General features: G+C 40.4%; 1 protein-coding gene across 12 annotated transcripts in view; it reads right to left on the reverse strand.

The window, feature by feature from the left end:
- Nucleotides 1–14,966, reverse strand: part of BCAS3 (BCAS3 microtubule associated cell migration factor) — a 299,398-nt gene that overhangs the window by 237,370 nt on the left and 47,062 nt on the right. For all 12 annotated transcript variants that reach the window (XR_008434298.1, XM_053960985.1, XM_053960983.1 and 9 more), the window contains 2 exons: nt 13,397–13,480; nt 7,980–8,150 (listed from right to left, as the gene is read on the reverse strand). Coding sequence is in view for 11 of the 12 variants with exons in the window: in XM_053960985.1 (XP_053816960.1) it covers nt 7,980–8,150; nt 13,397–13,480 (255 nt within the window). In the remaining variant the exon portion in view is untranslated. The remainder of the gene's footprint in view (nt 1–7,979; nt 8,151–13,396; nt 13,481–14,966) is intronic.

Here is a 14,966-nt window from a genome sequence, read left to right on the forward strand (position 1 = left end):
GAGAGTTTACACAGTGTGGGGAAACTCAGTGGAAAAGGAAATACCTGGACTGAGATCTGTGTTGTGCAGCAGCTTCTGGGGAAAGGGAAAAAGGATGAGCTTTTGGTGTTTTAAACAAAAGCAAATTTGAAGCTGGTAAAACTCCTGGCCCAGTCAAACCAAGGCTGAGTGTGAGGACACACAAAGGCACAAAATATCTAAGTTTAATTGCATAAAAAGCAAAGCTATTCCTAGATTTATAGAAAAGAACCAGAAGATGTGTGGACAAAACCATGCAAGAGCTGTAGGAGTATTTTACTCCTTGATTACATCATCATAAAAAGCTGAATTAAGTAAAACAAAAAGAAAGATCAGTCAGAAGAGGACTTGAAAAAGGGGGTTTTGTGGTGAGCAAAACACATCTTCTTACTAAGACAGTGCAAAACCATCCTGAATAATCTGTCTGCCTCTTCCAAAACAATCTGCAAGGTTTTTAATACTTCCTACCCCAAGCAGGTATCACAATAGTTTGAAGCTATTTTTCTGCTTCAGAAACGAGGGATCCTCTGGCGGCGTTTGGAGCAGGGCTGGAGGGGCCTGGGCTGGGCTGGGCTGGCAGAGCCCGGAGCTCTGGCACCTCACAGCACAATTATGGCTTTGCTCTCCCTCGTCAGCATTTCGTGCTCCTTCCAGAACCACGAAACCAGAGGGGCTGGAGATGTCCCGAAGGCTTTGCAGAGGAGCACAGCCGCCCTCACGCAGGGAACCTCAGGCACTCCAGCCATCATTTACCACTGCTCCCGCTCTGGGCTCAGCCTCAACGCTTGGCTCTAATTAAAGAGAAATGATAATGACCAACTAACACCATAAAGCAGCTTTACAGCAGGTCCAGCCTGTTAAATAAGAATATTCAATCAGAAATGTGTGGGTGTCACAGGAGCTAAATCATTGCTAGAAACGGTTATACAGGGTTATTTCATATGCAGCCTCTTCTACAGGATTAATTCAACATGGCTTTATCTGAGAAAAAAATAAAAATGATAAATGCACTGTTGCTATCACCCCTGCAACATAAACCCCTGTCCAACAGGCAGGAGCACTGGATGGCAACCTGATCCTTGAATATTTTTCCTCTGGAAATATGATACAAAGCAAGAAGTCGCAACATCAAAAACTGCAAAACACCTTCGACTTAGAAACAGACTTAGAAAACTTGAGAACTCAAAAAAGGCCAAATCTCTGTTTGTATATGATGTTAACTGATCCCATGCTTTCAATTCTTTTGTCATTTACTGCTTAAAAATATCTTATTGAAAAAAAAATACTCCAAAAGGAGTTTTTAAAGATCTCCCCCTTTCACTATAAAAGCTGGTACAGCAAATCGACCTTTGCAGATTCAAATTCAAGTATGTTCATCCCCTGTACTAACCAAGTAAAGCAAAATAAAAGCCAAAAAAACCAACCACAAAAGCACCTTCACCACTCAAAAATTTGGAAATCTTGGGCAGTGGGGAATGTGACATTCAGGGCTCCCTTCTCAGTCCTGATGTGTGTCACTGCCTGTGTCAGAATGGACAGAACTGGCTTTGGGAACACATGTGGAAACAACACTTGCTTTTGCATGCAAAGATGAAAAAATATTCTTCTTCTTTTTAAAATCAGCATGAAAAAATAAATCCTTTAGGAACAGAGAAATGTGCTTTTTTTAAATCACCATCTTTTGAAATCTTCAGGATTTGTCAGGTCCTCTCCCTGCTTTTCTGCACTGCACTTGTGGATAACAAATATCACTTTTTACAATTCCAACACTACAAAGGCAGAAGGAAAAAAAAAATCCAAGGAATTTGACTTAACTCCATCATCAACCAAATGTCCCTCACAAAGATGCCACCAAACCAAAGCCCGGTTCCCATCCCAGTTCAGAGCTTGCACAGCTTTAAATCCCAGCGTGATTTTCCTTTTTTACAGAACTTCAGGAAATCAAAATGATGCTGATACAACACCCGGTGCTTCAGCAACATCAAACCAGCACCACCAGCTCCTCCAGCCAGCTGAGGATTCCGCGCCCCTGAAAACAGCAGAGTTGGGAATTTTTCCTGGAAATCAAAACAGAGGGACAATTTCCCTAATAACACATGCAGGGGCTGTCAGGGAGCTCAAGGGAAACAGCTCATTCTCCCTCGCAGAGCCTGCAGAGCCCACAGGAATCCCAAGGCTGCAATTTTTTCCCTCCCAAACAGGCTTCCTTCTCCAAGGTAGTGGCCTCTAACCACTCTGCTAAAAAACGTTCCAAAGTCTCTCATTGAGAAAGGTTCAGAAATCTCAGCATTGCTCTGGGGATCAGAGTCACTGAGCTCCAGCAGGATCCTCCTTGCAGAGCTCCCAGCAAGAGAGCAACACTGAGATTTTTCTACCAAGGCTCCTCGTGAACGAGCCCTCAGCTGCTCCTGATGCCCAAAAATATTTTATCAAGAGCTGCGAGAGGATTTTCCCCAAACCTGCCCAGCCAAAGAGCCTGTGGCTGGAAGTGCTGAGCCAAACCAGCTCCCAAAGCAGCTCTGTTACAGCAGAACTCTGAAGTTTATCAAAGATTCACCAAATCATCTTTATCTCACCCTAAAAGAAGAGACAAAGCACCGAGGGCAGCGTTGCATTTACTACCAGCCAGCAGTGTTTGCTGCCAGGGCAGGGGATAACTGCAGCCAGAGCTTTTTTCTCCTGTGCCATATTTTCCTTCCTCTGTGGTATTTTCAGTACTGCTGAACAGAAGCCACTCGTAATTATGACTTTAATTATTTTAATCGTTAAAGGCAAATTACACTACTTATCCCAGTGGAGACATGTTTTTAAATAAAACATGAAAGTAACACAAATAAAAATGGACCCAAATCTAATCAAGCAGGTCCTACTCTTAATACAATTAAGAAAAGAGTAATCCCATCATCATAAAAACAAATAGGTTTGGCAATAATTATAAATATGAATATTGTATAACAAATATTTGCTGTACACTTGAGAACCCCAATGCCTTAAAGACCTGGAGCTGGAGTTTGATCCACAAAGAGCCTCCCCCAAGTTACAGCCAAGGTCAAACTTCAGTGGAAAGGGGCTAAAAGTGATAGATCTGTAGCATTAACTACTGCACTCCTTTTAATAGAATCCAGCATAAACTCAAACCAGCCTCATGCTCAGCCTGAACCATTTATCTGAGACAAAAATGTCTTCTTGACAAAAACCAGATCTCCTTTAATAAAAGTGAGGCAGACAGTATTATGCTCTGAGGGAATCCTGTTGCTCTTTTTATATTTATATATAAAAAGAATTCTTCTGTAATACATGGAGATATAAAAAGTGAAGAAAATTGAGGCCAAATAGCTGAGCATCAGGACATCACATCAGCTTTTGCCAAAGCTGCTCCTAAAATAAAAGCCCTGGTGTTAATGACCAGTGGAATTATGTCTGTAGTTAAAGTTTTATTATTGAATATGCTTGACTCTTTGAGCTTCTTTTTGCTTCAGACCAAAATTTCACAACAATTCCTGCTCCTGATAAGTATCTTGATTTGGTTCAATATCAACTCCTCATCAAATGAAAATGAACTTTGGAAACTGCAGCTGCTTTTTTCCCTGAAAATTCCTCTTTAATGCAATAAAAAGTTAATAGGGAACAGGAAAAAAAGAAAAAAAAGCCCTGATCCCATTTTAAAACATAAACAGATCAACATATTATTTTGCTGAGCTGGTTTGAAAATATTCCCTCCAATATTGCTGAGCTGTGGATGAGCTGCACGGTGAGATTTCATCCATCACAGCCCCGGAGAACGCACCCAGCGTGGAGTTTTGGATTTTGAACTGGCCACATCTTTCTCTGTCAACCAACTGTTAGATGTTGAACAGATTTACATTCTGCCCCAAAACTGGTGACTTTTGAGCAAGGTCATTATTGCAGCCTGCACGTGGGTGGCCCAGTGGATGAATTAATTAAGAATACAGAAACAAAGGTCGAAAGAAAATAATTTTTCTTTCAAACCCAAGCCAATAAAGTCTTACACATTTAATTCCAATTACTGAAAAAGAGGACATCTGTACAGCTTTAGGTTTATCCATTTCAACTAATTAAGGGATTCAAATAAATAGTCCTTCCATCTAACTGAAAAGTTTGCTAACACTTCATTAGAAGGAAGTTTAAACAAGCACACAACCTTGTTAACATATTTTGGTTTACCACAAAGTTACTTGGGCATCTTGATAATTATTTTTATTCCTTTTACAAATATCTCCTGACAGCCAATGTCAATAATTCTGCATTCCTCTGCATTTATTTAATTACCTCATAATTCAAATTTTCTTAAAGTAGCACCAATTCTGAAAGTAGGAGCTATCTCATAAACAACTGCTGGGGATGAGAGTTTACTACAATATCTACATTCATAAGGTTTATTAAAAATACTTTTCCCTGCAGATTTAATCCTGCAAGATTACGTTAGGAGAGTTCTTTGGTCTTTAATTGTGGATTTTTCAGTGGTGAGTTTGCATTTCACCCTCTGCCATGGCAGCACAGGGCAGTGAATGACACACATCGAGCTCCCTCTCACATCCCTCATATTTAATGCCTTAAAATGGGAGAAATTATTTTAAAATAATGAAAAGTATAGTTAGTCCTCCTGGTTTGTCTCCAAAACATGTCCCTTCATCACCCTCCTGGCACAGAAATTGTTATATTTGTACACATGCACAGAGCAGCTCAGTCCATCTTAAGAACCTGTGTGCTGTGCCTGAAATAACTGAAAAAGTACTTGCATCATTCATTTGCAAAACTTTAGTCACATGTATGTTAGAAAATGCTTCCCCACTCAAAAAAAAAAATCTTATTTCTCATCCAAAATGATGTATTTGCCTGCCTCAGATTTATTGTTGTCTTCCATTTTCTTTCTCTTTTTAAAACTTTTTTTTTTACTGTATCTTATCTTACAGGCATATTTTATTACTTGGAAAATATATCTTTCACTGCAACACCCAAGTTCTTAGTTAGGCTGTGCAGGTGATAGAAATCTTTATGGACCTGAAGGAGGTGAGGAATTTATTTTACATTAGGAGGGCACTGATGATAGGAAAATAATTCCTCCCTGCTTCTGAAATTGCCCTCAGCTGTGACAAGGCTGGAACCCACGTGAGCACACACCAACCCCTGCTCAATGGGATTCAAGGCTTTCCAAGTGTTCATTTAGCCCAGAAAATTCTTGGCTGGAATTTTAAATTCCGGGTTTCTCAGTGAGAGGAGGAAGAGCCTGATGGGGACAGCCAGGAACATCCCAAACCAGGCATCTCATCCCAGCAGGAAGGGTTTGTTGATTCCACTCAAAACTCTTCTTTTCAGGAATCTGAAAACTGGGGTGAACAAACAAGGAAAAATCCTTTCACTGAGAGTGGTTCAGCAGTGAAGAGGAGTTCCCCCACAGGAAAGTGGAGTCCCCATCCCTGGGAGGATTCAAAAAAACTGAGCAAATTTGGCAATTTGGTTTCATGGGAATGGCAGGATTCGGTCAAAGGCTGGACTTGATGATCCTGCAGGTCTTTCCCAAACTCACTGATTCTGTGAATCTGTGATCCTACAAACCAGTAACTTTAGAAAAACCACTGGAACAGACAGTGACCCTAAAACAGAGAGGACAGTTTTACAGGACTTGGCATCACCAGCCTGCCCCAGCAGCCCTCCATCTCAGCCAAAGTGAGCATGGAGCTCAGTGACCACTCCCAGCAAACTGATTTTCCACAGGAGAGTACAACAAAGTCAGAGATTCTGGGCATGAGGAGCTCACAGCTGGGATCAGCTCCACGCTGCAGTGTCTGCTGCAGCCCAGGGCAGCCACCATGAGCTCTGTGGGATTCTCACCTCGCTGAGAGCTCACAGGTGCTGAAACACTTCCCTGGATCCTGCCCCAAACCCAGCCAGGGTCAGCCAGCCAGCACAAACAAGTGCCATCCACACTGGCATTCCCTGCAGGAATTCTCCTGCCAGCACACAGCATCACATCCCTGCCAAAACCAGGATCTACCCGCTCACGTCTGCACAAAAACTCACATTTCCACTGCAAACAGAGCTGGAGGCAGTGGAAAAGACTCAGAGGGACTGGGAGCACCCAGGACACCCCTCACAGGAGAAGGTTCTGTACTGGCAGTGTGGAATAACCACGTACAAAGTGTATTTTTTATTTTTAAGCAGCTTTCTTTTTGCCACAGGGACATTTCAGTAAGAAAAAATTGTCTAAAGAAAATCTCCCGCACCATGAAAATATAACAACATAGAAGAAAGGTTATTTTCTTTTTTCCTGGAAATAAATATAATTCTGAAAGCAAATAACAGCACTGGAAATAAATGATATAATTTAACAGCATTTAAAAGCTTCAGATCACAAAAATATAAATGTAATACACACAATCAGGATATCCAACTTCCTAGAGGTGCAAGACAAAACTTTTTTTTTCCTAGAACTGATGGCTTATTTATGTTAGAGCAACAGGGTTTGGACAAGACAAACGTTATCATTTTTACAGCTCCTCTCCTGGAGTGCCCTTTAGGCTTTGATAGCTCCCTACTATTGCTAGGGTCAGAGGACAAGTTCATAAAACCTCTAAATCATATATAACAAGCCTTAAAAACCTAAGATCTATCATTTTTTTCCCCCTAGGCCTATGCAGAAGAATCAAAGCACAGACAGCAACCAGCAGAAATAATGACCACATTAAACAGCTTCATCAGAAATTTATGAAGTCAAATTTGTCTTTTTTTTTCCCTTTCCTTAGTGTATATGAAGAGCCAAGAAAATGTTTTTTTTTTTTCCTGGAAATAAAAACAAATCCCAGTCGCCAAGAGAATTATTTTAAAACCTGACTCTAAGATCTTAATTTTTTTTTCCATTATCTTCTTTCTTTAATTTCAATTTTAGTAGGAAATATCTATTCTGTTTTATGAACAATTCTCTTTCAATGCAACATTGCTTGGCTAAATACTTCCGAAATTATTTCTTAGGGAACAACCATAAAGAAGTTTTTTTTTGGTTGGTTTTTTTTTTTCAAGTAAAAGATTTTATTTTCCTGTCAAGAAAAAAAAATAAACTTAGCTAAATATTTTACTTCTGATATGCCCTTAATACCTCACCAACTTACTTGCAATGAGCATCATAAAGATAGGGGAAAACAAGAAAAAAATTAAAGTTTTTTTTGCTTTAAATTCCATAAATGTGACCATGAGAAAAAAAAACCTCACACACTAGTTACAGAATAATGAAGTGTGTGGGAGTTCTGCATAAACACTGAATCCAGGATCAGCCACTTTAAAATTAAATGAGTGGTAGAATCAAACACAAAAAGACATGGATATCTTCCCTGTCATAAAGACAGGAAAAGCCAGCAATTTAAAAATTGTCTGATAATGGTGTGGAGTTTGTAACAAATGATTCTCCCTGATGCACTGCACTGTGTATTTTATGTACAGTAAATTTACTCTATTATTATAAAACAGTGCAAATGCCTCACCAAACAGCATTGTGCTCGACTGCATTTGGGATTTACAGAAAATTGTAACTTTTACACTTCATACCCAACTTGTCCCATCAACTTTTTTAACCTGGAATTCAACAACTCCCCCCATTCCCAAACAACCCCACATTCCAGCCACGTTCTTTATTAATAAAAATCATCAGATTCCATCTCCACTTTGACTGATCAGCATCAATCAATGTCAATTAGGAACAAGTGTTGGGGAGACAAAATGTGACACTTCACACTTGATCTTGTCAAAGTGTCACATAAATATGCTGCAAGGACAATATATATTTTGGCTGCGTTTCAGTGCCAAACAGGATTTTATCCCAGCTCTGTGGGTCTGTAAAACTCTCGCCGCGGTGAAAATCCGGTTTATTTTTCACTCCCATCACCACATAAAGGATTTCCCTGGGATTGTGGTGGCCATGCAGGCTCTGGCTGTGTGCACACTGTTACCTGTCCCTCTGCCACTGTCTCGGTGTCGATGATGGTGACAATCCCAGGCACCAGGGGACTCCTGCGGAGGTTGCTGTGAGCCAGGATTTCCTCCTCGGTGGCTCCCGACGGCAGCGTCCCCGTCAGCTGTGTCACCACCTTCCCCACCATTGTCAGCCCAGTCTTTATTGTCTGCAGAAAAGGGGGAAAAATAAAAACCCTTCAAATGATGTTTAGGGCTGTGCTGTGGGTTCAGCTCGGATTCCTTCTGGATTTTTTTAGGAGTGATCTATCAGCTGCAAAAAGCTGCAACAAAACAGCTTGAAAAAATTTGGCGTCCTAGCAAATGGAAGAATTCACCTTTCTTTTGGAAGTCAATTATGCCAAAGTATTACTGAAAAAAAGAAGTATTTTAATGTTCAAATAGTTTAATGTGTTTGTATTTTAAGTATTCCAGTGTTGGGGTTTTTTTTAACTTTGATTTTGGTTACTCCCATAGTCTATAGAAGGATCAAAGATGAGGCCACGATGGGTGTGAGGAGGGTACTGCTCACACAGAAATACAAACAGCCCCTAAAGCTGACAGAGTTTTGTCTTCTGCACAGTGCAAGAGACTAAGAATTTGTCTTTTGCTACATCTGACACACTCATTTTTTACTCAGTAATTAAGCATTAAAACTAAATATGAGACTCAAATCCAGGAAAATTAAAAATGCCACCCCCGAGGTCCTGGAACTCCCAGGCACATCCAGCACAAGGAATGGGACTTTCCAGGCTCTGCATGTTTCCCAGACATGGGTTTGAAAACACATTCACTGCACCAGCTTTTAGCAGCTAAAGATGCTGAAGATTATTTTTATTTAGCTTTATTTTATTTGGAGAAAAAGGCAGAGTAGGCACAGTAGGAGAGATGCAGACTGAAAGAAAAACAAGCCCAACTACAACTTTAAATATTTTCTCCTTGAACCAAGAACTGTGCCTTATTTGCCTGTAAAGAATTGAACAGATTTATTATGCAATATAAATAAGAAATAGCAAAAGAGATCCGAATGGAATGACACTGTAACAAGCCAATTCTTAACTAAAAAGACAAGCTAAGCTGCCTGCTAAATTGAAAAGGAAAAAAATGTCCAGATCCCAAGCTGAAACCAAGAAGCAGCCACAAATCAATTGCAACTGCTTTGTTTAGTGCTAAAATCTCAAACTGCAGTGATTAGAAAACACATTAGTGTTCATCAATTAGCAGCCAAACGTTTGTTTTAATAATTCATGGGAAATGACTTACACAAAGTCTGTTAGTGTGTTGTCAGGAAAGCCTCTGAAGGGCCAACAGCAGCAGGCGCCACACGGTATCGATGGCCATGGCCAGCCAGGAAGGCTGATTAACCTCTGAGATGCCTCTGCTGATGGACTCACCCCATTAATGCTAATGGAGATACTTCCACTTAAAATCGAGCCAGGCCTTTAGCACAGCAATGGCTTTGGGGGTTTAAAGTCTTTAGTAATATCCTGCCATTTGTTTCTTGTTATTTCTTTTTATACCCGGCTACGGCAGAGGAGAATAAAACGGGTTTTAAGAGTGGCGAACTCAGGAGGCTGGGAGAGGTAACATAAAGCAGATATTGACAGCTGAGGAATAAACCTAAAATAGCCCCAGTGCCATCACAGGGATGCATTCCAGCTCTCCTGGCAAAAACTGACAAGGCAGTTTTTTGGCCAATAGCTAAAATCCTAGAAAATGATTTGTTCTCAGTTTATAAAGCAGGGAGGAGAAAGCAGTAAATGCTACATGGCAAAATACCTGGGCAAGGGAAAAGGCTAAAAACTGTAACCGACCTGTTTTAGAAAATATCTTTAATATTTATAATGAGAGCAATGGGATGGCAAAGTACCAGCCATAAATTGACAGCTCTCTAGAAGAAAATGACCAGTGTGGGAGCAGCGTGGGCCTGCAGCAGGGAGAGGTGTGCAGAGATGTGGCCAAGGCCATTAGCACAGAAATATCAGTGCAGAACCATTACAGCACTTACTGTCCTGTGCTGTTGTGTATATTTGCAAAAACTTCTGGGGTAATCTTTAACCTTTCCCATGCCATATCAGCTGTCCCCTCCATCCATTAGGGCTAATGACCTTGCTCTCACATAAGCTGTTAGTCCTCATTAAGAAGTTATCAGGTAACAAGAGAAAACAGATGCAGCCTTTGCTAAATCACTTTACCAGTACAGGATTAAAAGATATGGAGAAGGAATCAAGCAAAGGAGTTATGGGGTGAGAAGGACTTGGTTTATAATTTGATGCGAGACATATGACAGAGCAAATACATTTTAAATGAAATGGGTTCAAGTTTGCACTGTCCCAGTCCCTTTGTCACTGATGGGAACCTGCCAGTGAAGTCTGCTGATAAATAAAATTAAAATACTTGATCCAGTTTTTTTTGTAACCAATGATCCACAGTGTACAGAAACACACATTATTTATATGCTCATGTGTACCCTATCTACTTCAAAATATGACTGTTCACATGCATTTGAATATAAAGAAATACATATATTTAATTAAAATAGATGTATGCCCTCATACCTCATTTAATTGAAAAGTAAGTACAACTTCATTAGATGAAAAGAATTAAAATGCACCATTCAGTGCCTGTTAGGATGCTTTGTTCCAAGAAAGGCCTTGAATCCTTTTAGTGACAACACAATATATTGTTCCTGTTTCTCATAATAAATACATTTTATATGCTCTATTTGATTGCAAATAAAAAAATCAATAGAAAGCAGAAAGAGACATCAAAAAGATCTGCCTTGGGTGTCAACACAGGGAGGTTGAGCCCCACACTCAGTTTGAACAAAGGGATAATAGGGTTGATTCTGAAAGAAATTGTGTCCATGCCACTCTGTTTGTTCAACTGGACTGAAGTCTTTATCCCATGGAAGGGACTTTCCTGTCTGCATGCACTGAGTGCTTCTTCAACACCTCTAAGGAATGTTACTCCCATTTTTCCAAACACATCCATTTTTATCTGCACTCATCATTAATCCAAATCTTCATTGACACATCTTCTGCGTCCCAAAATTTTCTGCTTGGTCAAACGATAGAAACTAGCAGAGCTTTTAGAACATGAACACTCAGAAAGCCACAACTTTGACCTCGGTGATTCTGGTGAACAGGGACCTTCCCAAATAACTCCCATGCTATTTGATTAAGGAGGAAATTTATTTGCTCCACCAAGAGCAGCAGCTCCCACTGAGGACAAACCCCTGGCCCCATCAGGACATGGGTCAGCAAAGGGAAAACCATTACAGAAAATATTCTGTGCTGCCACCAAGATCTTCTAGAGAGGCTCTGAAAGGCAATTCTCCAAAGTGACCCTGCTGAGAGCTCTCAGCTTTCCTTCTCTTTCATACAAAGGTTCTTCACCTCAGTAGACAATTGGAAGCCAAACAGAGAAAAGGTTGTAACCCAAGGTAACCTGGCAAAACAAGAACTTTAATGGAACCACTTCTGAACCAAAAAGCAGCACTGCAGGGAAAAGGAAAGGACATCCACTTCCCAAAAAGCTGCTCCTGCACTAATCAAAGCAAAGGAATTACAAACCCCTGCAGCTGATGGAACACAACAGCATAAATAAAGGTTCATAAATGAAGACTTAAATAAGGAAGGAGTGAAGTTGATGGTGAGGCAATGAGATGGACAAAGAGTGACAGATATATGGAGCATCTATTTGCCAGCAAGAAAGTCAGCCCTGCAGTTATCAGAGAGGAAAACCTGCTAGACAGCAAGCCAAGGCTCAATGAAATCACTAATAAATTAAACATTGCAGATTTACTGTGGTGCACTCATGGATAACAAATTAATACGCTAAGGCTGAGACACTCCTCAAGAGCCAAATCATGCAAATATTTAAAACTATATTAGTATTAATCTTGTCTATTACAGTAACATCCAACAGGCAGGAGCATGAGCAATGTGCTGTGCAAATACAGAGCAGCAAGAGCCCATGCCCTGGGGATTATCCCTTTTCCTAACTCTCACTGGGAGTTTATCTCTGTACAGAGGTTAACAATCTTTTCTTTCCTCTGATTATAAACACATTTTATCTTCAGTATCTACTCACATGATGCAACAGCACTACTTCAGTGTGATAAATTCAGCTTAACAGCAGAATTTCTGGATTATGATCCCTTGCTAGTACTACTCAGCAGGGAAGGCCATCAGCTACAGTGCTCTGTTTGCAGGATTTTGCCACATCTGATCCAAACTGTGGCTGATCACGCTAAGCCAGTCAGTTTTTCAAACTTATCTGTGCTCTAAAAAAAGATGTTCACAATGCTGGGATTGAAGGAATTTGGGGAGATTTCCCTCCACACCTCTTTAACTGTGCTGCTGGTGAAAGTACACAGAGATCCAGCAAATCACCTCAGGAAAGGAGCAATTCCAGCTCCCCTCAACAATGTAAAAAGCTGTGATTTTTCTCCTTCTCCGGCCACACTGTGATTGTGATGGACTATGTTTGTTTTCACATGAGCTGGCCTGCCCTGTGTCTCTCTTTGTGGCTTCTCCTAACTGTTGTTTTCCTCGGTGCCACTGAGCCTTCTGTCCCATGCTGTCATTTCATTCCTATTATTAGGTTTGTTTTGTTGCACATATCAGAAATGAAAAGGCTGGTGGTTACAAGGGAAGCTTGTAATCAGCACCGAGTTCACCCCACGGTGCCAAAACTCACTCTGTGTGTGTGTGTGAGAAAAAGAAATTGTTGCAGCAAGGAAAGGAGCTGGGAGGGAGACAGTGAAACAAAAGTTGTGCTTGGTCTTGTTTAAGATTTTTCCAAGCCGTGGGCTTCTTTTGATATTACAAAACCCCAGACATTTCTCTGAAAGCAGAGGGATTTTATAACATCATCTGAAGTACAAAAATGAGGCAATGGAACCTATATGTAAACAGTCATTAATAAGCTCTAACCTTCAAAGAGGTAATTAATTAGCTCCAGTACTGTGCTGTCACCCTTCAGAGAGAGCAAAACCTATAATGGGGGTGTGATGGAGTCCAAAAAGCACCAGGCACTTGTAAAGTCACTTTTCATGATGCTAAAAGACTAATAATTCACAATGTTGATTTCTAATCATATAAACTTGTGCCACTACGAACAGCCATTATACATATCCATCCCACTGTCACTTCCCTCTAATGTAAATAGCTGTTTGTAACAAATGAAATTTTTAAAAATCAGCTCAGAAACAGAAATACTTTGTGGAAAGCTACAGCTAGTCAGAGATTTGCAGGATGGGGAGGGCAGGCACGGTGCTGCTGCCTGCAGGGCTCTCAGTGTGCTCTCCTCTCTGGGAAGGGAGGGGGTGATGACACACAGCCCAATTCAGCAGGGAAACCTCGTAATTATGTTCCACGAGCAGCTCTCCCAGGGCAGATGATGGACTCACTTTGGCAGCACTAATGACTGTGGCAGTGTAAGACTGAATGTTGTCTCCACAGGCTCCACCACGGGACTGATGGCATCGGATCAGCTACAAGAAGAAAGACAGCAACTAAGTCACTACTATTAAACTACACAAACCCATAACCCATTACCAGAGCTCTTATTTATCATGTACAGTGGTGTGTTTTTTCCTACAAATAGCAAAAAGCCCTGCTGAGACACTTAACCCCTTTTTATAATCTTCTGGGTGCCACCCAGACTGTCGCGTCCCCCGCTCCAGTTTTCAATTACCAGATGAGTACTCACTAAGAATTCATAAACTTTGAAATGGTGGGATTTTTGGTCTGGCAGCAATACCACAAATAAATTTAAATAAATATAATCAAAAGCTTTAGCCCTGTATATGTAACATTAACTATCAGCCATCCTAAGAATCCGAGTGTGGCTTTCCCCTCCTTTTTATGACGAGCAAGCAAAGAAATGACAAAGGAAAAGAGTTGTTTGAAACTTTGCATTTAATAGATTAAAGGAATGTACGTGGGGTTTGCTTTTTATTGCCTTCCTTCAAAATCAATAAATCAAAACAAGACTCTTGTACCTGCCATCACCCTACAAAAGTAGGGTTTGCCTTTGAACCCTAAGTAACAATAGAATCTGTGCTTCTCTGCAAAATTAGAAAAAAATATAGATATTTCTTGCTTGCACACAGAACATGTTGCCTGTACAACTATTTGAGCTAAAGAAAATTAAAAATTACTGTAAAATTTATCAGTATTTGTTTCTAAAGGCTTTTCTGTTCTGCTTATATTTAAATATCTAAATAAAAATTCCTAAACCAGGGAAAGCCCACAGTGAACTGACCTGGGAACATACAAGCCATCTAAATTCCCTTTGTGATACAATTCTTTTGCTGACATTTTGACAGCAATACTTTTTAAATCCCATGCTGAGCAGGGTTAAGTTTTCCAGCATCAGCAAGGTGTGGCACTAAAGGAAAGGCAGGCCTGAATTTTGGGAAGAAATCAGCTGTGCTAGAGGAGGTGTGACAGCAAATAGATTTCTAAAATTTGCCTCTGATAATTTCTGGCTCAGCTCTAGAAACAGCTTCTTCAGTCACAGGTGGAAGGGAGGAAAAAAACATCTGCTTTGAAATAAAAATAAGGCATTAGGAGCCAAATTTAGGCTTCACTGCAAGCTTTAAATACACAACCACTCCTCTGGGTAAAAGCAATGATCATTTCTTTGCTTAGGAATATGGGTTTTTTTGTCTCTAGAAAGAAGAAAAAAAGTCTAAAATTTTTCAATTTTTTTCTTGGTGCTTAACTTTTTCTAAGCTGTTCAAAAGTGGCCAATTTAATGCTATTTTCCAAGCTACAGAGTGCATTGCTGTGCTGGCTCAGACAAACCCAGGCTCTGTCCAGACTCAGTTTCCCCAAAGAGAATTTAGGAAGTGCTTTTTTGCCTACCTTCAGAAGTGTCTGTAATTAAATGCTTTAAACTTTTAAAGCACAAAACGGGTTGCTTATTGAGTTACCTCACTGAAAACACATGTTGATGGCTGTCTTCTCTGCCTT

The sequence above is a fragment of the Vidua chalybeata genome, chromosome 20 (assembly GCF_026979565.1).
Source record: "Vidua chalybeata isolate OUT-0048 chromosome 20, bVidCha1 merged haplotype, whole genome shotgun sequence".
In the NCBI taxonomy this organism is placed as follows: domain Eukaryota; kingdom Metazoa; phylum Chordata; class Aves; order Passeriformes; family Viduidae; genus Vidua; species Vidua chalybeata.